This window comes from Sceloporus occidentalis, unplaced genomic scaffold (genome assembly GCF_023333645.1).
Source record: "Sceloporus occidentalis isolate IW3139 unplaced genomic scaffold, rSceOcc1.0.p SCAF_52, whole genome shotgun sequence".
In the NCBI taxonomy this organism is placed as follows: Eukaryota; Metazoa; Chordata; class Lepidosauria; order Squamata; family Phrynosomatidae; genus Sceloporus; species Sceloporus occidentalis.
Window position 1 is genome coordinate 4,768,751 of NW_028317032.1, and position 24,484 is coordinate 4,793,234.

The 24,484-nt window shown below is 41.3% G+C and overlaps 1 protein-coding gene across 1 annotated transcript; it reads right to left on the bottom strand.

The window, feature by feature from the left end:
- Nucleotides 1–6,940: 6,940 nt before the first annotated feature.
- On the bottom strand, nt 6,941–11,999 carry LOC149288356 (solute carrier family 66 member 3-like). Its single transcript, XM_089491923.1, has 7 exons — nt 11,851–11,999; nt 10,890–10,972; nt 10,743–10,812; nt 9,785–9,842; nt 7,367–7,487; nt 7,204–7,245; nt 6,941–7,035 (listed from the first exon to the last, which is right to left on the bottom strand). Exons 1-7 carry the CDS (start codon nt 11,997–11,999, stop codon nt 6,941–6,943), a joined length of 618 nt encoding a protein of 205 aa, XP_089348049.1.
- Nucleotides 12,000–24,484: the final 12,485 nt, after the last annotated feature.

Sequence of the window (24,484 nt, forward strand, 5' to 3'; positions counted from 1 at the left end):
CCCCCACATTTTGTGCATTTAATGTAATATCACATTTTAAAGGCAGCATCGTTGCCTGGGGGGTAACACTAGATATTCCAGCAGGAAAGAATGGCTGCTGTAGGCGATTACCGAAAGCTTTGACGATGTGAAAACGGTGGATGTCCCTTTATTCTGTCTCTGACGTTGTCTTTTTGTTTTTATTTCTTTTGCAGCTAACTGCCTTCCGTGAATGCAGGCTCACTTCAAGACGGTTTTCTTCCAGTTTAAGTAAATAAGACTGAGCATCCCGAAATCAGACAAAAAAAACAACAAAACTATATATATATTTTTTCCTAAGAGACTGTGCTATATATATCAGAGGTTTACACAATTGTTGCTGCAATATATAAATATATAGAAATAATGTTATCTGACCAGTGGCTTTGGATCCTGCGGATGGTCACCATTCACACTGGGATACATAGAATCGTAACAAGGATTTTCCCTTTTTCGGCTTCCGAGCTCTTCATTCACCTTCCAGCCCGCCGCGGAGCGGAAGCAACGTATGTACGGAAGGTGCTTCCAGCGCCGAAGGAGACCCAGCGGTTTTAGTTGGAGACGCCATCTTTTTCTTGGGTAGCGATGAAGCGTAACTCCAGCCCTACAAACGCCTCTCCTCTCGTCGAAAATTCTACACTACGTTGTAACGGATGGATTACTCGGTGCAGAGATCACAACCGACGGATCCGTAGCGTGCCGGTGCTCTGTACAGATCCGTCACCCACCGATATTTCAACAGCGGCCAAGCAAAGAGCACCCGACGGAGCGGCCATTCTACTGTGTATATAGTTCTGTTGTAATGTACCGCGAGGGGCTTGGTGAGAACGCCACACTTTTATTTTTGTACTCGTTGACTGAGATACCGTTACCCGCCGCGGTTGTAACTATGCACACGTACGAAGCCATAGAGTCGAATCATTATTGGTCCTTTTGTACAGGGACACAAAAAAAATAAATTGCATGCAAGTGCTGAGCATCTTGTCTAAGATTTAATAGACCCTGAAACCTTTTCCTCTTCTTATTGAAAACCGTTATCTTCCATGAACTCTCCGGCTGCCTTAAAGACGTCAAACTTTTTTAATTTTTTGACCATTCCAACGCTTGTTTCCAGCCGGGAGGAGGCAGCGCGTTATTTGCAGACGTACCAGATCACTGTCTTCTGAATGTAGTCAAGTCATCTTAGAGACGCTGAAAGTGTTTGAAAACATGTAAACAGAATGGATCGGAGCCAACGTCTCTTTCGGTTCTTACACCTTAATCCTAAAAAGACCTCCTTGCGATTCACTTTGTTCTTTAATTCTCTTCATTAAGTGCTACGACCCGTTTTGGCCTTCTTTAGCATTCTAGGTATGTTTTTATTTCTTACAACAAAGGCGCATCTGTGATTTATATATATTTTTTTAAGTGTTCCTTGCACACGCACATACAAGGGCTTTCACAAGCTTCATTCATACTGTATGTCAGGAAGGAGTTTATCGTATGTGGTCCTCCAGCCACTTATGGACTACAACTCCCATGATCCTCCTCAAGGCCCCGCAGAGACGAGAGCTTGGCTAGCGGAGGACCACGGGAGTTGCAGCTCATTTTTGTCTCCGGAGCCGCAAATTCCCAACCCCTGCTGTAGATGTATTTTAATATTTGGCAAAGTTTTCTCTGGGTATTCAGAGACATTTCAAATACGGCATTTTGGAAAATGTGTAGTTGGGATGAAATTGGAAAAAAAAAAAAGTAAGGCCCCCTGAGAGGCACTTGCTTTGAACTATTTTTACATGGTCTTATAAAAAAATATAAATATATATAATTTATGTGGGCTCCTTCATTCTGTACTCATAAATATCCCTGAAACTGCATGTTTTATACAGAAAACAGTATGATAAGATGTTAACCATATTGACAATAAACTATAACATGTAGCCTTCAGTTCCTGTGTCTTGATTTAATGAAGTCATCCGGTTATTCTCTGGTTACATGATCTGTCGATATGTAATATTTCCAACTATCCCCATGAGTTATTGCATGGCTAATTGACCACATCTGTCTTTTTTGTCCTGGTTTCAACTTTTACTTAGCACTGGTAGAATTCCCATCTGTCTGGGAGCATGGATTCAATCTCCAGACAAAGCATGGAATTATTTTCACTTTACTGAAAGGGTGGTAGATAAGTGGAATGGTTAACCAGCAGGTGTTGTAGAGGCTAATAGAGTGAGCGAATTTTAGAACGCATGGGTTAGGTGTAACAGCTCCCACCTTGCTTCGGATTCCAAAACACAAGCCCCTCTTGGACTTTAGGCTGTAGTCACCGGGCCTCCCACCGGTCATTAGCGGATATAAAACCAGGATATGCCTCCACGCCAACAATAAATGAAACGCTGGGCGACTAGAGGCGTATGCAAAAAAGTGCAGTTATTTTTGCCACTTACAGGCGTTGTCCTGGTGGAAAGAAACAATGTCTTATATGTTTCAAGCCCTTAACTGCTTAATCTTATGCTGACGTGTAAGGCTGTGCCGAATGTATGACAAGAGTGAGGACTGAATTAGGATTAGGAGTTTTTATAGCAGGAATAATTAGCTGAATGTTTATCTGCCATCAAATTCCATGTTTTGACATTCTGTATTAACGAGAACACGTAACGTGTTGCCCTGCAGCGTGTGGATGGAGGTGTAAGTATTGGGACGGTGACTGCATAAATCAGGGGAACCCAACCTGCGGCCCTCCAGCTGCTGCAGGACTACATCTCCCATCCTCCTCTGCTAGCCCCTTAACATTATGGGAGATGTAGTCCTGCAGCAGCTGGAAGGCCGCAGGTTGGACGCCCCTGGCATATATCATTCTGGACAACTGATAGTATTGACTGTAAACCCAAAGTATATATACTGATAGATTAAACCTAGATATTCCAGTACTTGAACATAAATGAATTCATAATAGACAACAGCGGTGGTAGTAGGAATGGTTAAAGCTAGAAAATCACCAACATATTTATAAATCCTAAATACGGGGTCGCAGTTTTTTTTACTTTAAAGGAGGAATTGATGACGGATATAAATCTTGTGAATTGTCCATCATCTCAGAATAATGCATTCGGGTTCTGAAGAGCGGAAGGCGAGGGCTGAATCACCCGGCGCTCCCCCGGAGACCATGAAGCCCCATCCCGTAAGTAAAGCTCGTTGTGGAGTTCCAGAACGACCAGATATGTATTCTATGCATTGAACAAACTTTATTGTTCCGAGTGACCTTCCTTCATCTAACGCTGACGCTCTCGCCCTGGGTATAAGATATCGTTCATCGGGAACAAGTGGCTTTCCTTACACCTGCCAGCGACTATATGCAGTTATTTAACCCAGAGTAATATTTTACATAACAAATATAACAAGGAAATTTTCCTTCTCAATGTATAAGCTGTTTACTACACGTAAAGCTAAATTCATGCAAGTAAAAGCCGTGGTAAATGGTTTATAGTATTTAGGTTGATTGGGAAGCTGCTCCTGTAATCACTATGATCTGGATAGAGGGGCAGAAGTAACTATCCTTGGTAATTGTTACATTCTATTAACCCCTCGACGAGAATCAATTTCTTCTCCCAAGTGGTGCTGTTGAAATATGGTGCCATAGTGAGAGGCCTTGCCTCTAGCAAGATGGCGGCACACATTAAAATTTTAACAAGTTTCCAAGAGGGTCTCTCCAGACTCTCCTGAGAACTTTTAGCTCCCCTGCAGGTTGAATGCAGGTACTGCATGTACCGTCTTGAAAAAAATATATAACGTGGGTTCAGTAAATGAGAAGAAAATTACAGCTAAACATGAGCACCGCAGAAATGTTAACAGCCATTGTCACGAAGAGTACAAAAAAATAAAGAGCTCTGTCCTTAACCCCTTCAATCCCCTATAGACGTACCGGGACGTCCAAAAAACGCCTATTAAGAAACCCCTTTGGACGTCCCGGTACGTCCAGCCTTTCTTGTAGCATCAGGGACACATCCCTGCCACTGCACAGGAGACCAGGCTGTCAACTCCCCACTGACAGCAGAAGCCGGCATCGCCAGCTTTCTGCTGTAACAGCTTCCTGCATGATCGGGCATTCCCTTCCGCGTTGCGTCACTGCTGACATAACCCGGAAGGTCATCGGAGGACAGGATATCCCTTGCATAGAGATCACAGTGTGATCGATGCAGGGGGATCGCGGGGAGGGGAGTGAGAAACCATGTCTCTCACTCCCCCTCTCGTCCTGAAACAGAAAAGCAGAAAAAAAAAGTTTATTCATTTAAAAAATAGTAAAAAAAAAATCATTAAAATATAAATACTAAAAAAAAATTATGTGAGCTGTGATGTACATATCACTGGCATGTTCAGGAGGTCCCTAAGAGGACCTCTAACCAGTTTTGTGTAAAAAAAGATATTAAAAAATATATATATATAAAAAAATAATTAAAAAAACCTTACATCCCATTGCCCTAGAATAACATCTAGCCAGTGTAACCCTCCTGCCCCTGTTCACAACCCCCAAACCCGTTAAGCCATAGGCATAACAATTATACAAAAAATGTACACCTTTGTTAGGGATATTAATGAGACAAAATAGGCAAAACCAATATTTTGTCACACACACAAAATAACGACGCTACCAAATCTTGTAGTACCACATCCACAATATTAATTTAAGGATATATTTTATCTCCGATCCTAAATTCTTTCAGATCGCCGAAAATTATAATTCAAATTAGATATATATCGCCACGATAGTCAATAAAAATATTTATTGTAAACACAATTTATAAAATATCTACGAGTCACACAGTGCATAATATAAAACACAAAATTCTTAAAACATGTGAAAAATGAATCAATTCAAATACAGTATATTATCGATAGTTATCAATATGAATCGTTATTTTATGAGTCTAACGCACAATTAATTTCCAGGCCACTCAGCAACCAAAAATTGATAATAATCAGGGCAGTAATAAAAATATCACTATCTCTCTTATATTAGTTTAACTAATATGACAAATTAAAAATAATTTGTTTGTGTCTAAGAGTATTAGTGAGGTTCCTAATAAATGCAAATAATGTCAAACTTCGTCTATAGGTAAAAATACCTTTTTCATTATTGTTATTATCACGGGTTATAAGCTGCAGTCTCACAAGCCGTCATATACAATAATGCAATATACTATTTCCCGGAAACAGGGAATTCTATATGAAGAAGACACAATTCACCTCTATTCAGAATAATAAAACAATTATATTTACCACCACTTGTTCCTGTGGTCCAACTGGTCCTTGTAGAAATTAATCCAGATTCATTGTCAAGAAATTAAGTGGGCAAGAATATAACTTTCTACAAATTATATAGGTTAGGACTCCAAGTAACTCTAAGAGTGAAATATGGTGCCAGGATCTTAAGATTCCAATTCTCTGGGGTAAATTTGGTGAATAAGTCCTTCAGGGTCTGTCCATTTCAGGGTGCGATCTTTTTTTTTTTTTTCTTTTCTTAAAGACATAAGCTTTTAAAGACAGGGCTAATTATCATAGCCTCCACCTTTTGGTAGGAATTCTCCAATCATAACGGTGGGTTTTACCCATTATAATTAGAATTTCTACTCATATTTACACCGTTGTAATTTCTTAATTTACCTGTAAGAGACGCTCTGGTCTAAGAATTAATTTAAAACCATTACATATGTGTTTGGAATTTATCCTTGGTCACCCTAATCGCCAAATGTTACTTCCTAGATAGTAACTCAGGTCTTGGTAGTCTTACCATGTATCCCCCATTCCAAGTTACATTTCTAAAGATATGCAGCGTCTACTCCTTAACTTTCTCACGGAAGATAACATTAATTGTATCTTATATACCCTGAAACATCATTATACATGAATACTCCTTTGTTCTCAATTATAGAGGGAACAAGGACAAAAAGAAATAATCACTACATAATTAAATAAAATAAAATGGCTCTGACTCCATTTTGTGTAAAATCACAGAATATAGAAATACATGTTTTCTGTGATAAAATATCTGACACCTTATAGTATGCTCCCTGGTGCTGGGAAAGTATGGAAAATCTATATAAATTAGGTATTTCTTAAATCAGGACACCTGAATTGATAAACTTGGAGGGGATTTTCCATCACTTTACCTACGTTTGTAAGGATTCAGAGGGAAAATGTAAAAAAAATCATTTTTTCTAATTTTCTCTAGTTTTTACTAAATTTCTCATTCTAAATTTTCAGCTAATCATCCAACTATGATATCAAAAGAAAGCTCTATCTCTCCTTGAAAAAACAATATATAGTTTACATGGGTACACTACTCACAGGAAAAGAGAATCTCTGAACCGAGAGCGCAAAAATGGCAAAATTGCTCTGGGCTTTGAGCTACCAAAAACCCCTGGGATTGAAGGGGTTAAAATGTTTATGGTTTAATTATGGTGTATTTTCATTAAATGCAAAACAGCCCATTACCATTCTGCACATTTGCTTTTATTGGTATCATTTTTACATACAATACATTCCACTGAATAAAACACAATAGTTTTCTGCTGTTTTTGTGTAATAAATGGTGCGCCGTGTATGGTTAAGCTGACCCATGAACCTTAATAAAAATCATTACAAAAATAAGATCCTCTCTTTAGCCTTTAGTGTAACAGGACATGCGCAACTGAAAGGTAGCAAAATCCACCGCAGTCTGGGACAGGGATCAGGCTAATAAGCGTTATATAAAATATAGTAATTATATAAAAAATAGAGTACACCCATAACCTCGCTCTAACCCAAACCAGAAGAGCTCCGCAAGCCGCAGTGTGCATGTAACGTACAGACAAGAAATGCAAGCGTTGCTCCGTCATGCGCTGCTACACCGAAAGATGATGGGAGCGGAATGCTTCCGAGGTGCCGTACCCGCGGCGTAATAATGGGATTATTCGACTTTCGTGCTCTTCCTCTTCTTGTATTTCATTATTACCAGGGTGACCCACGCGTTCAGAAATAACACCACGACAAACCGGAGCAGAACTGCAGAGGAAAACGCATTTAATACGGAATGTCCTTCATTCCCAATACATCGGAATAAAGCAGTAATGGTCGGTTGGGACCTTAAAGATAATTGAAAAGGTTTATCGCCGCGCGTTAAGCAGTGGCAGAGCGGAATGTGTGAATGAGTCGGTTTAATGTATCACGTACCAGCCTTGTCTCCTGTGGTCATCAAAGTGGTAAATATTCTAGCTGCGAAGACAAACAGTTATGGCATTAGGGATGTACCCACTGACGGCCAAAACGATTAATAATAAATACCGTAAGAATGTAAGAGCTTTGTTAAAATGTAGCTTTAGACCATGTTTCTTACTTGCGCTGGTGTATGTGGCAAAAGCCCACGTCAGGGCGCTGGCCTGGCCCGAATCCTTAGTCTTCCACAGGTACTGGAGCTGAAGGACTTTGCTCGAAGCGCTGATCACCGTACATAGATTCTGGGAAGGAACATGAATAATATATAATCCCCCAAAGAACAAGTTAAGCAGGTAGCATTCAAATAAATAGAATTTTATTAAATACACGTTATTAATGCGGCGGGCACCAATCCCCTAGTCTAGTGCGATGCCAGCCCCCCATGGCGGTGGATTTCTCCAACCTTTACTAAATAGGGGTGCGATCATTGGACCCCCCATGGAACCCTGTTTAAAGTTCATACTTGCTTTCACCTTAATGATACTGTTTGAACAAGTTTGTTACTAAAGACCTCTTAAGTACTGGAGAGGTGTGCGACAAATGTATGTATGTACGAATGAATGAATGTATGTATGTATTAGGGCTGCAACTAACGATTATTTTAATAATCGATTAGTTGGCCGATTATTTTAATAATCGATTAGTTGGCCGATTATTTTAATAATCGATTAGTTGGCCGATTATTTTTTCGATTAATCGGATAAAAATTTTTTTTTTTTTTCAATTTAAAATAATGTAATAAAAAACGTACAATTTACACTTTCATCTCTTTATTGCAATGGCCTCTCTCTCTCTCTATTCACCTTCTTATTTTACTGACATAATAATAAGAGCTACAAGAACCCAAACACTGAGTTTCTCAAACTAGGTCTTAATACAAAGTTATTAGTAAATATTAATTCATATGTTAACTATTTTTCATATTTAATAAAAACTATGAGAAAAAAGCCTTGTTTAAATTTTTTTTATTTACCAAACTACCCCCGGTTATGCACATCTGACCCCCAGCTTGCCACTGTGCCCCCATATATGCCTTATACCTCTTATATGCCAGTGATATGCAACTGAGCCCCCTGATATACCTTTTACCCCCAGATATGTTTTATACCCCCAAAACCCGATTGCTGGTTTTGCCATGGCGACCTGGCACCTGAGATTTGTTGAGCCCTGGTGTAACAGTTGTGATGTCCACACAATAACGCACGGCTTCCATGCACACAATCAGATCTGTTCACAAAACACCTGGTTTCGGTGACTTGTGGTAAGATGAGTAGTCACCGCAACCATTTAGTGAATTAACCCCATCATCAATAAACAATGCAGCTTTTCTTCTCCCCCGAGCTTTGTAGAGCGGTGACTTTGAAGAGGCATTGCCGTTGCACATTCCGGTATATGTGAAGCCAGATAGTGGTTTGTGGGAATAGGGAGTTCGGGCGACGGAAAGCCTTCTTATTCTCTCCCACACCATTTAGAACCGGTTTAGCCAGTGAAGCAGACGTGGGGACTTTGAAAGTGGATTTTGGAAACCTCTTACCCTAGAAATTCCACCTGAGGGCGGATTATTTGACTGACGGCCGAGGCCAGAGGCAGAAATTTAAACCAAGCAGGCGCCTGTAAATGACTGCAGAGAGAGCCAAGTTACAGAGCTTTTTAGTGACAAAAAAAAAAGTAAAAAAAGCCCAAATTTAAAAACATAAACCGCTTGGGTGTCGTATGAAAGCCAGAATGAGCAATTCACACCAAGTAGGGATGGGCAAAATGTTGACAAGTGTCCTTCTCTTGGTTGGACAGTCCTTCTTTTCCCGGAGTTCAGGGTGGCTGCTGGGTGTTTATGTATGAATGTTTCACATATTCTTACATTTCACGATAATGTGTATAAAAACAGCAGAAAGCACAACGTTTAACTAAAATACACTATTCTTCTTGAAATAGAGTACTGTCAACAGGTCACATAAAAAGCTTCTTGCCTCAAAAGACATACGCTCTCTCGATACAAAAGTAACCCTGAAGCACCATCAATGGAGGTCTACGCAACAGGGTCTGCTACATAAGCAACACCATTCCTAGTCCCAGACTCATCGAAGCGGTTTGTCTCATTCAAATTTTTTTGCTGGAAGAAAAGGTGTGGTTTTTTTTTAAATTTAGATCTTCCAAATGTTTATTGCCTTAACTGTGCGCGGTTAACGCTTGATCGAAGGGGAGCAGGAAGAACCGTTAGCCCTCAATGTCCTTGAGATGATTCCGTAAAGACCACAACCTCGCTAGCCCAGAGCCGTGCAGAACCAACACGCAAGGAAAGCTCTCTGAGTTACGCCCGTGCAATAAATGCCTCCAAGGGCCTGCTACAAGTTTACAGCCCAAGTTGGCCAAAGGAGATTAGGAAGCAAAAATGAGATCCGGGATCAATCTCTAACCTGGCCTTCAGTTTGTAAATCCCAATAATACTATTAGACTCCCAAAACTGCATGCGGGACGCGGCGTAGATACTCAATACCACTATATATCTAACGGCTAAAGTCCTCATTCACACGGAGCTCACCAGCGCCACGTCAATCATCCATTTCCGCAGGACCAACAGGTTCCATAACGCCACAAACCTTATCTGAGGTTAAGGTGATAACATCAGCGGAACGCCCCTGAAAAGCATATTTAATAACGTGCGGAATTGTTAGTATGGAGCTGGTATCTTTACCGTCACACTGTATTAAATGCGGAAGGATACAAAGATAACGTGTCTGCGAGTTACTCAGGATTTAATACACGGCAGTACTCTACGGAACCCCGTAACTAATCTACCGCTCGGCACCGGCAGCTTTTAGGATGTACGTTTCACGGTTACTTCTTGACTTCAAAAGCTAAAAGGTTTTTCCTGGATCAAACGTACGATACTAATTATTACTAAATAATAAGTGAGATCAGACCCGGCCAGTAATAAAACCCAACCGTAAGAGCGAACTTTCTGCCAGCACTTAGCGAGCCCTTCTTCGGTTCTCTGGCTGGGATTCAGTAACGTGGGAATACGAAGCAGTCATTTGGCTAAAGCTCCCGTCTGCATTGACCCGGCTGAATATACTCCACCGAAGGGGCTCTTTCTCTATTATCGCTCTCACATTCAACACAACTTCTGAAGAGGGGTCTTTGGAGACCAGAAAGCGGAGTGAATCGATTCCTTGTTCCCTTGAAAGGTTTTACAAACTTCTCTAACTTCCCAGCAGTATCCATTTCCAGGAACTGAATCTCCCCCCGGCGGGAAGAGCAGCAATCTACAAAACTTACAGAGAGCAATGGCCGACGACCCAGTAACCACCGATCATCGTAGGGCCAGGAGTAAAAGGTGCAAAGGGACGTAGCCTATATTATATACACTGTATATGGTTTGCATGTTTACTATATAAATACAATAGAAGTGGAATCCTCGGCCATCGCCAATTCACTTGGGCAAATAAAAGGTATCAACTTCTACTACAGTCTCTCTCTTGCCATAACAGAAAGGATACATGCCCACGTAGGTCACCGCGCTCTTCAGGCTTCCACTGAAGTGAAAAATAAACAGTAAAAGAACAGCATCTGAAACACAAAATAACGATAAAAACCCCAAAAGAAAAAACGTATTCATCACAAACCCGCCAGCAGTCCTTACACACCTTGTGCGATGAGCATGGGATACTCCAGGTAGGTTTCCATGGGGTAGTCGTAGTAAATCTGATATCGCAGAAACACGAGGAATCTAGCGGAATAAAAACGTCAGGTTAAAGCCAGCGAGCCCCCTCCTTCACGTTCTAAGCAAACGTTTTAACGCGGGGACTATCTAATAATCTATGGTGCGGACCCCATATAATGACGGGACACGATAACCCCAGGGAAGGCACACGCCTGCGGAACAATACCCGTGTGTAGGGAGCCGTGAGTCTAACAGCCAACCCTCAACCCATTCTTATAAATGATATAAATAACAATACTTTTAATAATAATAATAACTAATATATTCATATGAATAAAATATAATTATTTATAACAACTAATATATTGATTCATGTGAATAAAATATAAATAATACAAATCATAATAACAGATAATATATTCATATGAATAAGATCATATAAAAAATACTAATAATAACAATATAAATAATATCTGCATCAATAATACAATTGGACCAAGTCTAAAAGTGGATGATCAGCTTTATATAAAATAATGCGGAAGAGTTTGTGGCCCCAGTGATTGCATGCTGGCTTTAATAATTATAATAATAATAATAATTAACGGTCATTTGCCCTGATATTAGGGCTCTGTTAATTAAGTTGCAATATTTGGACTGAAAGTTTTTGTGATGAAACACTGGATTATTCACAAAGCACAAGATGTGAACCGCGACTCCCATGACATCCAGCCACCGTAATGCCTGCCGCAGGTGCAGGGTTTCTGTTACAATACGGACAGAGTATGAAGGCTTAGTAAATAGGACGCAGGCTGTTGATGACCCCCCCTCCCCCCCCGGTAACTGTGTGCAGGCTGGGGGTAGTAGGGGTTGCAGGGGGTACAGATCATGGGGGGGGGTGTACAGATTCAGTGCCCTCTTTAACCCTTTCACATGCCCGCTCTCACCCGCTGAGCTCCAGCAGCACACTGTTCAGGCTGAGCCCCTCCGCGGACTTGGCCGCCATGACAGACAGGATCTGCGGGAATTTCAGCACCATGCACACCAGCAGGGTGCTCCAGTTGGCAAAGACCAGCAGCTCCTGCTGGGTGTCCATCCCTGCAGCAACTACTCTGCTCCTGCAGCCCTTTACGAAGTCGGTGCACGGAGAGCGCACTCCCCCATTTCCTCTTCCTGCTGTCGGCGGGCTCCTCCCCCCGTGCCGAGGGGGCAGCCAGCAGGGCTACTGCTGGCTGCAACCACCATCATGCTCAGCCAGGTCACATGTCTGTGGAGCGCAGAAAAGCGCTGTTTACACCGCCGGCTGTGACTGGTTGGAGTTGCAGCTCACGGAACAAAACTTTATTTGCTCGGTACATTGTCGTGAATGTCGAGTTATTGGGTTATTATTTACATACCTTGACTGGGCGTTGTGGGAGTTGTAATCCATAGAACATTTTGTTATGTCCTGTCTACCCGTTGTACAGCGCCACGGAATATGATAGCGCTATATAAATCAATAAATAATATATAAATAACATACATACACTGAGCATGATGGGAGTTGTATTCCCTAGAGTACATGGCTATATTTCTCATATATAAGTATGTACATACACTGAGCATGCTGGGAGTTTGTGGCCGGAGTGTGAGTGCTGCTCGGGGTATCTAGAAGTCATGGTAATTGTTAATATATTCTGTATTGGCCACAAGCGGATGCGTTTACCGACAATGTCCCTCACCCAGGTCACCACCACCCAACTCTCTGGGTTTTATCTTGAAAGTCCTGCTTTTTTAGACCAGTGTCTACAGACCGGGACCAAGCAGTTAAACCATCAGGCATTGTCACCAGGGCCAGAGAGTGACATCATACCCCAGTGTAGGGCCAGAGAATTACATCATACCCCAATGTAGAGCCAAAAATGACATCATACCAGGCAGGTTTGGTACCGGGCAGGAGGGCACAAGAGATCTGTCTGCAGCGACGCCATGGAGGGCATTGGTTTAGGGCGACAAAGAGGCTTCTTGCGTGGGGGGCTCTTTGGTCTGGGACCAGCCCTGTTTAGCAGCTATGTTTGCACCCAATCCGGGGTGGGCTCACCTCACCCCCTGACCTGTATGGTGATCTAGTCATGAGCACGGCTACTTGGAGCCTACCCTTGCGGGACGCGGCCAGGAGCCCGGGACTGCCTGCTGGCGTCGGGGGCGTTCCCGCTGACTCTGGGGGAAATGGGCAGGGAGTGGGGCGAGTCAGGACCCCGCGACCCGGAGGATCCGGGCCAAACCAGGAGAGTTCCCAGCACTGGCCAATAGGTGGAGGGAGATTCTACATCCCACGGCAGCCACACTAACATGGTATCCAAAAGGCTCTGGGGTACCAGCCTTTCCCAATAAGTATTAATGGTTGTAGTAGTGTTATTTATTGTTTTATATAGTGCCATCAGATTCCATAGCGCGGTACAAAGGGTAGACAGGACAAAACAATTAGTATATAACATAACAAGATGACATACAGAAACAACAGGTGAGGAGGGCTCCGCTCAACCCAGCGTACAATCTACAGGTTTATTATTATAAATAACTACTTTGTGGAAAGTGCTATAACTCCCAGAATGCTCAGCCCTCAGACATGTCTGCTGCTGACGTAAGTACCCCGGAGCTTGTATACCCAGAAACTTTACTGCTGCCATTTACAAAATGGGCCCGCCACCGGCCCCTCGTGGTTGAGCTTGCTAACTGCAATCTAACAAGTTCATCTCTGTGTGAGTGCTGCTTTCTCATCTATTTAAATTTAAACAGCAAGATAGTTGTTGGGGAGACACACAGAAATAGGCTACAGTATATCTATCTCTATATATATATATACATATATATATATTTATACCACTCCTTGGTGCTCTTTTACTTAAAAAATAATTAGCTTTTGATTCTCAGTGTGTGGTTGTGATATTGTAGTTGCTGATATAAAGTGGGGTTTACCGGTTACTGCACCATCAGTCCGACTCTACAATTTTCAACCATATATATATAATTATATAAAAAATACAGCATGATCAGGTGGGTTGCTTATATAAAAAAAGTTTTATTTAAATGAGCGTATCTAAAAATGTAACGATGTACTGGTTGCCAAGAATGTAAATGTTTTAACGTCATTCATATAATGAAATAGACCAGCAAAGGATTATTAGAATTAGATGCTTATCAACTTTCAGATAATGTGGGATTGTAGTGGCTTCTAAAGGCTGACCTATGGCTTTCCAGCCAACCGATGGGTTTATGGTCCTTGTGCATGCGCAGATCAGCATAATTAGCAATCAATTTATTTAGTGTCCCAGAGAAGCTCTAGGCAGCTGGAGTTGGGACCCAAATTGGGATAGTCCCAGGCCAGTTGGCATGCATGGAATTAAAATCGTCACTTTCCTTTTCACTCCCAGCTTCTATAATCTGCCCCTATTCAGTTATTAATGAAGAGCCAGATATGAAATGTTTAATTCTGGCAAACGGACCACTATCTGCCACTAATCATTACATCTGTTCTGAGAATAAGCCTTGTAAGCCTCACAACTCATCTTAATCAGTTACAGTGTCCTTCTGCCTCGGACGAGCTCCATGTTCGTGTAACATTTTTTTTATTAAAGTACAAAGATGACGTATTAACACGGCAGAAGTTCCTTTCCAAGTTTCCTCTTTTGATTTCCGTCCATGAGCAAATACTCCATGCAGACCAGTCTCTTCCCCAGCTCAGTGTTGATCCTGCTGCCGATATTCTGATTTGTAGTATTAGGTATTTTTTCTGAAAAAACGGGGACCTCTTCTGGGAGAATTTCCTGTTGTTTTTTATTGCCCTGCGATTTAAGAACAGACAGTCGTCAATATCATTTGCAGTCTAAATATGCCCCATGACCCTCGTGTGATACGCTGTCTCAGGGTGGGACAAAATAAAAAGACGGACCAAGAGATGGATCATAAAAACATAATGGTGTCAGTCATGTGGTGTCTTCCCTGCCCAAACACCACGCTGAGCCGATTCTTTATGGCAGTGCTGATGAAGTCCATTCCTCCATAGACTTTCATTAGTCAGGGTCAGGACGGATGATTAAGACTGAGCCATTCTATTGCTAACATTATGACACGATGTACATGCAGCCACCAGCTGGATAGGTGTAGGCACACACTACACTCTTGCTGTGTCCGTCTACACGTATCCAGCTGGCAGCCGCACACTGAAGGGCGAGATCTACCAAGCGGCGGTAAAAGGTAAATGCAACACCACTGGCCACTGACCACTGGCCCGGGCTTGTGTCAAGGTGTTTGTCTAGTAGATTGAACTAAGCTAATAGGGCTGGATCATATACAAATGGCTAATATGCCGTGGTCTGAAAATGTTATATTTATGCAAAAACTAAAATTGTTCGAAAAAGAAAGCAGCGCAATATTCTTGAAAACTTTTGTATCTGATAGAAGTAAGAAAAAAATGTCGGCTCAATGGAAGTAGTGTTACATCTATAAATCTAGATAGATCGCCAAGGGCTGATCAGATGGGCCAATGGGTTCTTTACTGTCATCACCATGTTTATATAGCGCCATAGTATCCCGCAGCGCTGTACAATGGGTAAACAGGACATAACAAATAAGACTTACAGGGACAAAAGGTGAGAATCGCTCAGCTCAAACGGTCTTAAAATCTAGAAGAAGCTCACGAGCGATTATCTGTGGGAACTTTGAAAGTAGAGTCAGCTTTCTCGGAGTTCCAGGAACCCCAAAATGTCTTCTTCTGGATGAGCCGGAGTTACTTTAAATGTATCATTTCACAGGCATTTTACAGACACCTGCTCCTCATAATTTGCCCCCCACTTCTTGGATTATGTTTATAAACGTGTGTCCAGGCTCGGATGAATCATGATATTCACGTATGATAAGTTATGATATTAAATTGTGGATTTTCTTACCAGTGGGTCATATTCTTTAAGGAAACTCCAGTTCTCCTCCCTATAAAACAATCAAACGGTTACTCATGTCTAACCAAAAAGAGATCCATCATCTGGTTACTATAACTCATATAATGCTCATCCAGGTATGGACTAAAGAACATGTGATCAGGGGTTGTATAAACAGAAGCACCAGGGGGTTTTATTAATCAATTTCACATCCACTTTTCGTGAAGTTCTGAAGGACTCACCAGCGCTTTCCTGCTCTTTTCTCCGCTTCCACAAACTCTCTCCAGGTGTCGTCCTTCCTCACCACATCTCCCCAGGCTTGTTTCTCCTTGTTCCTGGCACCGGGTGGTGGGTTATGTCGTACCCCCGACTTAGTTAAAGACGAAGCAGAGTCCAGCTGTGCTGTACCTCTGTCTGGCAATCTGTACCCAGCGGAAGTGGTCCTCCTGATGGAGACGTGTCCGCTTTCCATGTCCAAGCTCCAACGGGGCTGTCCTCTTGTCTCCTGGTTCTGTTTAATAAATGAAGACAATTTAGGGATTTAATGAGTTACTCGGATGACATCATCTTCTTGTTCATCTCCGGTAACACACTTTCTAAAGCGATCTTGGCTTCAGAACAAAGTCCTTGCACAGGTAGCGACGTTTAGTGTTTGTTTTCACTCGTTGTTGAGGCTGAAGTAATGTGTACGATGGCCAGGAGACGCATGCATTTCTTCCGTCTGTTTGCTGTCTCCATTGGAAACCAGACGTTCTTCCCCTGATCTCATGAATATTCACTGAACAGAGACTGAACAAAGCGTGTCATTCCGCCAGGGGGACTGTCTCCACGGGACACAAAGCTTTGTCTGAAGACGATGGTTTCAGTGTAGAGGAATTTATTGCCTACCTAGAAGCAGATAATAATTCCGTGTCCAAAGCAGAAGAATTCATATTCATCAAATCCCAGGAAGGCTATATCTAGATATCTGATTGGTCACTTAGTTGTATTTCCTTGTATTCAAAAGGGTTTCACTAACAGGACAATAACAAAGGGATGGTGGAAGATACATTGAACAGCCTCCCATCAGAACTGGTTGAGGCTAATACATTAAGGGAATTTAAACACGAATGGGATCGGCATAAAGCTGTCCTGAATCTAAGACAAGACCAAGGACTGATTAAGGTCTGAGTCTTTACATCAGGAACAAATGTGCAGACTGGAGGGGCTGAATGGTTCTTATCGGCCATGAAATTCTATATATCTATGTTTCTAGAACCGCATAATTATTTGGCAGCAGAAACTAGCCGTTTGGCCCATCTAACCTGTCAGTTTCAGACCCGAAACTTTATTTAGTCCCTAGTCTTAAATTCAGCATGGCCCTAATACAGGCACTGTATCAACCTCTACCACTTCTGCTGGAGGGCTATTCTGCTTATCCACCCCCCTCTCCAGGAAAAAACACTTTTAGGTTTTGTCACTAAAGTGGAAGTTGGCAGGAGAGAGTTGCAGTTCCAACTCGCTGAATTGTTATGCATAATGAAGGGCACTTGTAATGTATAGATCAATCAGTAAATCCCACAGATTTATCTATACATTATACAGGGCCATCCAAGCTTTCTTCGCAGCAGAAGCTCCCTGGGGCTGAGTTCTTCCTAATCTATAGTGATGTTAGCGAGTTAAAGCCACAACTTTCCTGCAAACTTTGCTGCAAACTCCCAGTTTAGTAAATAAACCCCCTCACATTGCATTTAACCTCCAGCCTGATATTGTCGGACTTGTTAATACATTAGATATTATAAGGGGACAATTCCCAATTTTCAGAGTTTTTTGTGGATCCGCCAAAGTCCGGAACGTTTTGTAGCCTTGTGGGACCCGTAATCCCAGTGGCCAAGCAAAGCCGAGCTCTCCTCCTGTTCTAAGGAGCTGAAGACTCTCATGATGTCCATCTGAACAGCTGCCGGGCCTTCATGGGAGTGTAATGTCCTGGCTGGATGAGCAACTTGGGAGTTGTAGTCAGCTGCACTGCCCTACCCCATCTTTCAGACTCAAAGCTCTGTTCATTTTCCATATGTCTTCATTCTTAAAGAACATTATTGTTTTTTTCTGACTCATCACATAAAGAAAACAAAAGCCGTCTTTGGCCGTTTGAAATATTGGGAGGTATAACTTTTCTGGTATGCGAGAAGCAGGAGTTTTATGTTGACAGGTACTTACCCCCCACAGGGCAATTACTAGGGCTGTTTTTGACCTTTCATAAGCGGACAAGATGTACAAACAAAGCTTAACAGGCCCCTGTTTGATTAAGTTCCACTCAACCTGTTTGCGACTTCCCTTAACGGACCAGCCAAAGAGTTCTGTGCTTGAGACACGGCAAAGGGGGAAGCTTCATCTGATGGCGTGATATAAAATAATAAATAATAATTATAATTCATTATAACTCTTTATCACCCCCAGACCAGCTCACAAGGGCATCTCTTTGTATTGATTGTTGGTGAAAAAACCACCCCTACCAGGGTTAATTGGTTTGGCATACTTAAGATAAACATGTTCAGGGCCAGCTTTATCCTGGTCTCCTTAACAGCCACCACAGCCTGGAGATCTGTATAGCCACCGGCACAGCACTCCCTGCATCACCTGGTTTATGGGGCACCAGGGTATGACATCATATACCTGTGATATCAGCACATAACATTCAGACTGAGAAAGAATGTGTGCTGGGGCACAGACCTTCACCTTGCCCTCGGGCGGTCAGGGGATGTTGCCCCTGCCTCCATTAACTATACAGACAGTGTTGAGCATGCCCCTACTCGGCCATCAGGGCACTGGAGGGGTATTCTCTGCCCCCTCACTGGCTTTTCCTTGTGCCTTCAGTGTAGAAGCCTATGAGGAGTCATGCTGGGGCATTAAAGGAATGTCAGACAGGAAGTTCCTCAACAAGTATAAGATGCAGGCGACTTACAGTTACATCTTCCTCCTTTGGTCCAGCTTCCATTTTAAATGCAAGTCATCAGCACCTCTGGGGTTAATAAACATACCAGTTGCCCTTTCTTTCAACTCAACAGAACTGAACTGCCAAGTAGCCGAGCGGAGTCGAGCTGGCGGTTCAGAGTTGCAGTCAGTGAATATGCGTGGTTGACATTTTGGTCCAAGTTGTCTGACTTGAAGAATCAGCTCCGCTGCCCACAGCCTTTCATGAACAGAAAATCTATAGGAACTGAAGCGTTACTATGGGGTCCAGATGCCTAGCTATAAAAATATATATAACGTATGAAATAATTGGCGTTTGGCTTTCTTGACACCAGGTGGCACCGTTTAGCTAAATAACATTTTCATTAAACCCCATTTACTAAAGCGACTGATAGGGCGCACATTTATAACAAGCTTTAGAGGTTTATCATTAGTAGTATCCACTGAACAAAATAAGGAGGACAGGAGGAATCTAGGTCACTACACAATATGCTTAACTTTTATTGATATTTCTGCCCAGAAAAAGTAGAATTTGGGTCAAACATACACGTCGTAACATACAAGTTCTTTGAACCCACTTTTTATGGTAAAAGAGGATAAAAAACCCATCTAAAAAGATGGACAACGGAAAGTGTCTGCTAAACTTAACCCTTATTTTGCACTAAATCACATGGGATCTAAATTTGTATCACTTGCCAAGCAACATGGAGAAGGGTGAGCTGCCAGCGTTGGGGCTGAAGACCTAATTAAAATTGAGATAATGTAATTGCTCAAGGACCTGAGGGCCCAAGTTACAGCAGACATGCAAGAAATATCCACAGGCCTTAGATGGTCCTACCAGTAATATGGAAAGTATTAGGTTCTTTTAATAAGCAAGCGCATCGTTATGCTCAGTTCTCTGAGAAACAACGTACAGGATCTGTCTTGACGGAACAATATCAGTGAATTCAGCCTTCACAGCTCACGAGTCACAGGCAAAAAAATCTTTTGCCATGTTTTTAATTATTGGTGAGCTGGTGCCCCTAAACAGCTTGTCTGTGCCACCTTTGCACCCAAACAGCTTGCCTGTGCCATCTGTTTCCCCAAACATCTGTGCAATTTGTTCTCCCAAAAATGTCAGTGCCATCTTTGCCCCAATGCAGCTTGTCAGTGTCCCCTGTACAACTTCTGCCCCTAAAAAGTCTACTTGTGCCACCTCTGTCCCCTTAACAGCCTGCCTGTGCCACCTCTGCCCCTTAAACAGCTTGCCTGTGCCACCTCTCCTGGTTTAAATCTCCTGGTTTCCTAGTAGGTCAGTCTGACCTTGGTATGCATTAGTGAATTAATTATTGTACTGAGTTAAATTCGTACCAGTTAATGTACTGTCATTATACATATCCATTTTGTATGCTAAAGTAATAGTGATCAATAAATGGTGATTGGACCTAGATGGCACGTTGGAAGGATTAGCCATCTTTTAGGGCAATTACAATTTTTCTTTTTATGTCAAGTACATTTTAGTGCTGTGGTCATCTTGGTCCCTATCAATAGTCGGAGACAATATATGAGCTGTTATTCACATTTAATGCAATTCGGTGTTGAGCCCTCCTTTTTCATGTGATTTGAACTTAAAAATCCATTCTGTCTCTTTTCGGGATAGGGATTGAACATTGTCACCGCCCCTCCAATGTGGTGTGACAACGTCAATCCCAATTACCATAAATGACTCGTAAGAAAAATGTTGGCAACCATTGCAGTGCTTTGGAACACTATGTTTTTTGCTGTTATTTCTGATACCACTATACTATATGTTCCAACGCTCTTACCCTAAGTGCCCGTATTGTCCTCCCAATATATTGGGCCCCGCACTTGCATTGTAACAGATATATTACATTTGTGGAACTGCAATGTATGAATTTTCTAATATTATATGTAATGCCAGTTTTTACACATGTAAAGTTTACAGTTTTTTTTGGCAGAAATTTACAAGATTTGCAGAGTTTACATTTACCACACTTGTAATAACCTGTACCTCTATTGCTGAGGAAGTTTAATGTCGGTGTTACATTATCGATTTTAGGGAGTACACTGGGAGCCAATATTTGTTTTAGATTATCTGATTTTTTATAAATTAATTGGGGACGAGCCGGTATATATTTACCCAAAACCTCATCTCTTTTGAGTATAGGCCAACATTTCTCTAGTGCACGTTTAATCTGGGGTGCTTTGTTGTTATATTTAGTCAGAAAGGAGAAATTAAAATCCCTCTCTGGTTTTTTCTGTTTGCTTGACAAAAGGTCATCCCTTTTCATTGTACGGACTTGTTCGAAACTTTCTTTTAATAGATCATGCGGATAGTTACGTTCCAGAAATTTGTCTGTGAGGGCCTCACTTTGTTTACAGAAATCTTTATCCCCAGTACAATTACGACGCATACGCATCAGTTGGCCCTTGGGGATGTTGTGGAGCCACGTAGGATGGTGACAACTGGAAAACTCGATAAAACTATTGCCATCTGTGGGCTTGAAAAAAGTGCGTGAATTTATATTACCATTTTCTATAAATAAAGTAAGATCTAAAAAATCAATCTGTGTAGAGTGAATGTGAGAAGTGAAGTGTAAACCATATTGGTTCTGGTTGATAAAGGTGATGAATTGTTCTAATTCATCTTGTGTACCATTCCATATAATAAACACATCATCAATGTAGCGGCGCCAGAGCACCAGGTTTGCACTGAATGGGTTATTTTGCCAGATGGAATTCGCTTCCCAATCCGCCACAAAAATATTGGCGTAACTCAGTGCAAACCTAGTGCCCATGGCCGTCCTGCACACCTGTAAATAAAAAGTGTCTTCAAACCAAAAATAATTATGTGTTAAAATAAAGTAAAGGTGCCATATTTGAATCAGTATCCAGTTGATTTTTAACTGCCTTAATTCCTTTGTGATGTTCTATAACCGTGTATAATGAGGTCACATCCACCGTGGCCCACAACACCCCCTCTGACCACTGAACTTCTTTAACTACATTCAAAATGTGACCTGTATCACGTATATAAGAAGGTGCCTTAGAGACGTATCTCTGTAGAAAAAAATCTACATACTCGGAAGTGTTACACGGAAGAGACCCTATTCCACTTATAATAGGTCTGCCGGGAGGCCTTTCAAGACATTTGTGCACCTTTGGCAGAAAATAAAACGTTGCCAATTTTGGGGTTTTAAGATTTAAATAATTCTATTCTCCAGGGGAAAGGATCTTATCTTCCTATCCTTGCTTAAGTAAACAGTTTAGCTCACATCTAAATTCCAAGGAAGGATTTTTTCTCATTTTTTTATATGTAACAGAATCACCAAGGATTCTATTGGATTCTTCTAGATAATATGACCGGCTCATTATTACCACTCCCCCACCTTTGTCAGCACTCTTCACCACTAAATCTTTTTTCTTTTTTAAAGTTTTCAAAGCCTGTTGTTCATTCTTAGATAAGAGGATATTGGTGAATACCTCTATGTGTTCGCTTTTCTCACTTGCCGGAAAAAAACGAGATTTAGGTTGTTCAAAAGGATCATCATGTTTTGGGTCATCAGGTCTAATGCCATCTTTTTTCAGAAAAAAACGTTTGACCGTCAGTTTTCTAAGAAAACGTTGGGCATCCAAAAACAGTTCGAAGCTATTAGGTCCCTTACTTGGGGCAAACTTAAGTCCCTTGGATAATAGCTGTAACTCATTAGTTTCTAAAGGTATACCTGAAATGTTCATGATGCTTTTTGTGGAGGGCTTACATGTGTAAAAACTGGCATTACATATAATATTAGAAAATTCATACACTGCAGTTCCACAAATGTAAAATATCTGTTACAATGCAAGTGCGGGGCCCAATATATTGGGAGGACAATACGGGCACTTAGGGTAAGAGCGTTGGAACATATAGGTGGTATCAGAAATAACAGCAAAAAACATAGTGTTCCAAAGCACTGCAATATTTGGCAACATTTTTCTTACGAGTCATTTATGGTAATTGGGATTGACGTTGTCACACCACATTGGAGGGGCGGTGACAATGTTCAATCCCTATCCCGAAAAGAGACAGAATGGATTTTTAAGTCCAATCACATAGAAAAAGGAGGGCTCAACACTGACCTGGATATTTTAGCATTTATGTGATAATAAAATAAGCCATATAGCTATTGTCTGCTGGTGATGGAATGAATATACATGTTTTAAAATACAGTTTAAAATGTCTCATATTGACAATTGTTTTTTCTCTTTTTTTGAGGATCAACCTGTAGAATGAAGATATCAGTAGTTTTCAATTTTAAATAATTTTAAATAATTTTTCTATCCACTTTTTATCTGTACTATTTTTATATTCTAGATAATCTTTTATTGTATTTGGCTCTTTTATTGTTTTTTCAAATCGTTCACCTATATCTTCTTAATGTTGCTACATTTTGTCTGGTGATGGTCCGGCGGTTGTGCTCAGAGACCCCTGTACATACAGCCATACCACCCAAAAGGTGCCTGATTTCATTTGATCTCAGAAGCTAAGCAGGTTTGGGTTGGTTCAGTACCATGATGGGAGACCGTCTGGGAATACAAGGAGGTGTAGGGTGCTGAGATGCTTCTGGATTAGTTGATGTGTTTTATTTATTTTTTGTATAGGTATGAACTATTTGTTATTGTCATGTGATTTTACTGAAGGATGGAGATTCCATCCTATTGGTGTATTTTGGTCAGGTGACCACATTGAGGGGAGGGGACTATCAGTTATAAGGAAGCATATGGACACTTCAAAACTGAACCACTCTGGATTTGTTGAGTTATAAGGAAGGTGGTCTATGTTAGATCTTCGGGGAAGCTGCAAAGGAAAATCCTGATTCATCTCCTGAGGAAGCCGGTTGTCCGGTGAAACGCGTTGAGAGAGAGGGGGATATATTGTGAAAGTTCTTGCTGCTGGACGGTGGACTTTCCCGTGCCTGGTTTAAAAGCTGATTACCTTGTGCACGCTTTTGTACATTTCGTCTGTTGTAAGTGCAATATTTTACCTTATCCACATGACCAAGTGATACTGTGCCATTGCTGCTGTGTTTTTATATTTTTTAGCCACAAAGAATTAAAGAATATTTTATGATGAGTGCATTTATGTCCTTGGAAATGTGAGTGCACTACTTACTTGCAGTATTGCTAAACCTTATTTGCATACAGAGTCACACTATATTTTTTTCAAAAATCTTTTTTCCCCTATGTGGATGTGCGCCCCATTTGGAAGAATTGTATAGATCATTAAGTGTTGGAGGAACGCTTATTTGGGTGCTGCTGCCTAATTAGGGAAAGTATTTCTTATTCATTTACACTAGTGGTGTGGGTTTTCTTTTCTTGTGTTTTTGATCCACATTTAATGTACTGCAAAATATGTGTACATTTTCATCTGTTATACTAATATTTACCTAATTGTACTTTCTCTTGATTCAAAAGGAGAATCCGTCCTCAGCCTAATTAGTAAAACACATGTTACACAAGCTGTGTAGTTACAGAATGATTCCTTAGAACATTAAGTAGGTTTAACATGCAACTAAACTTTCATCCCTGGGAATTGAATGTTAATGGTACGTTACTTAACTGGTTCCCTAGTGGAAAGGAATAAAAAATGCATGCTCCTCGCCGGCACAACACCACTAATAGGTTTGCATGAGAAATGGACACGTAATTTGACACGTATTAAATCTTACAGTTTAAA

Bases quoted from the DNA above. Each gene is read 5' to 3' on its own strand.
- LOC149288356 (XM_089491923.1), bottom strand. From the start codon at position 11,999: ATGGACACCCAGCAGGAGCTGCTGGTCTTTGCCAACTGGAGCACCCTG. The intron at 10,973-11,850 runs GTGAGAGCGGGC...TTATTCCGCTAG, and splicing joins GTGCTGCTGGAGCTCAGCGG to ATTCCTCGTGTTTCTGCGAT. The intron at 10,813-10,889 runs GTGTGTAAGGAC...TTTGTGTTTCAG, and splicing joins TCCCATGCTCATCGCACAAG to ATGCTGTTCTTTTACTGTTT.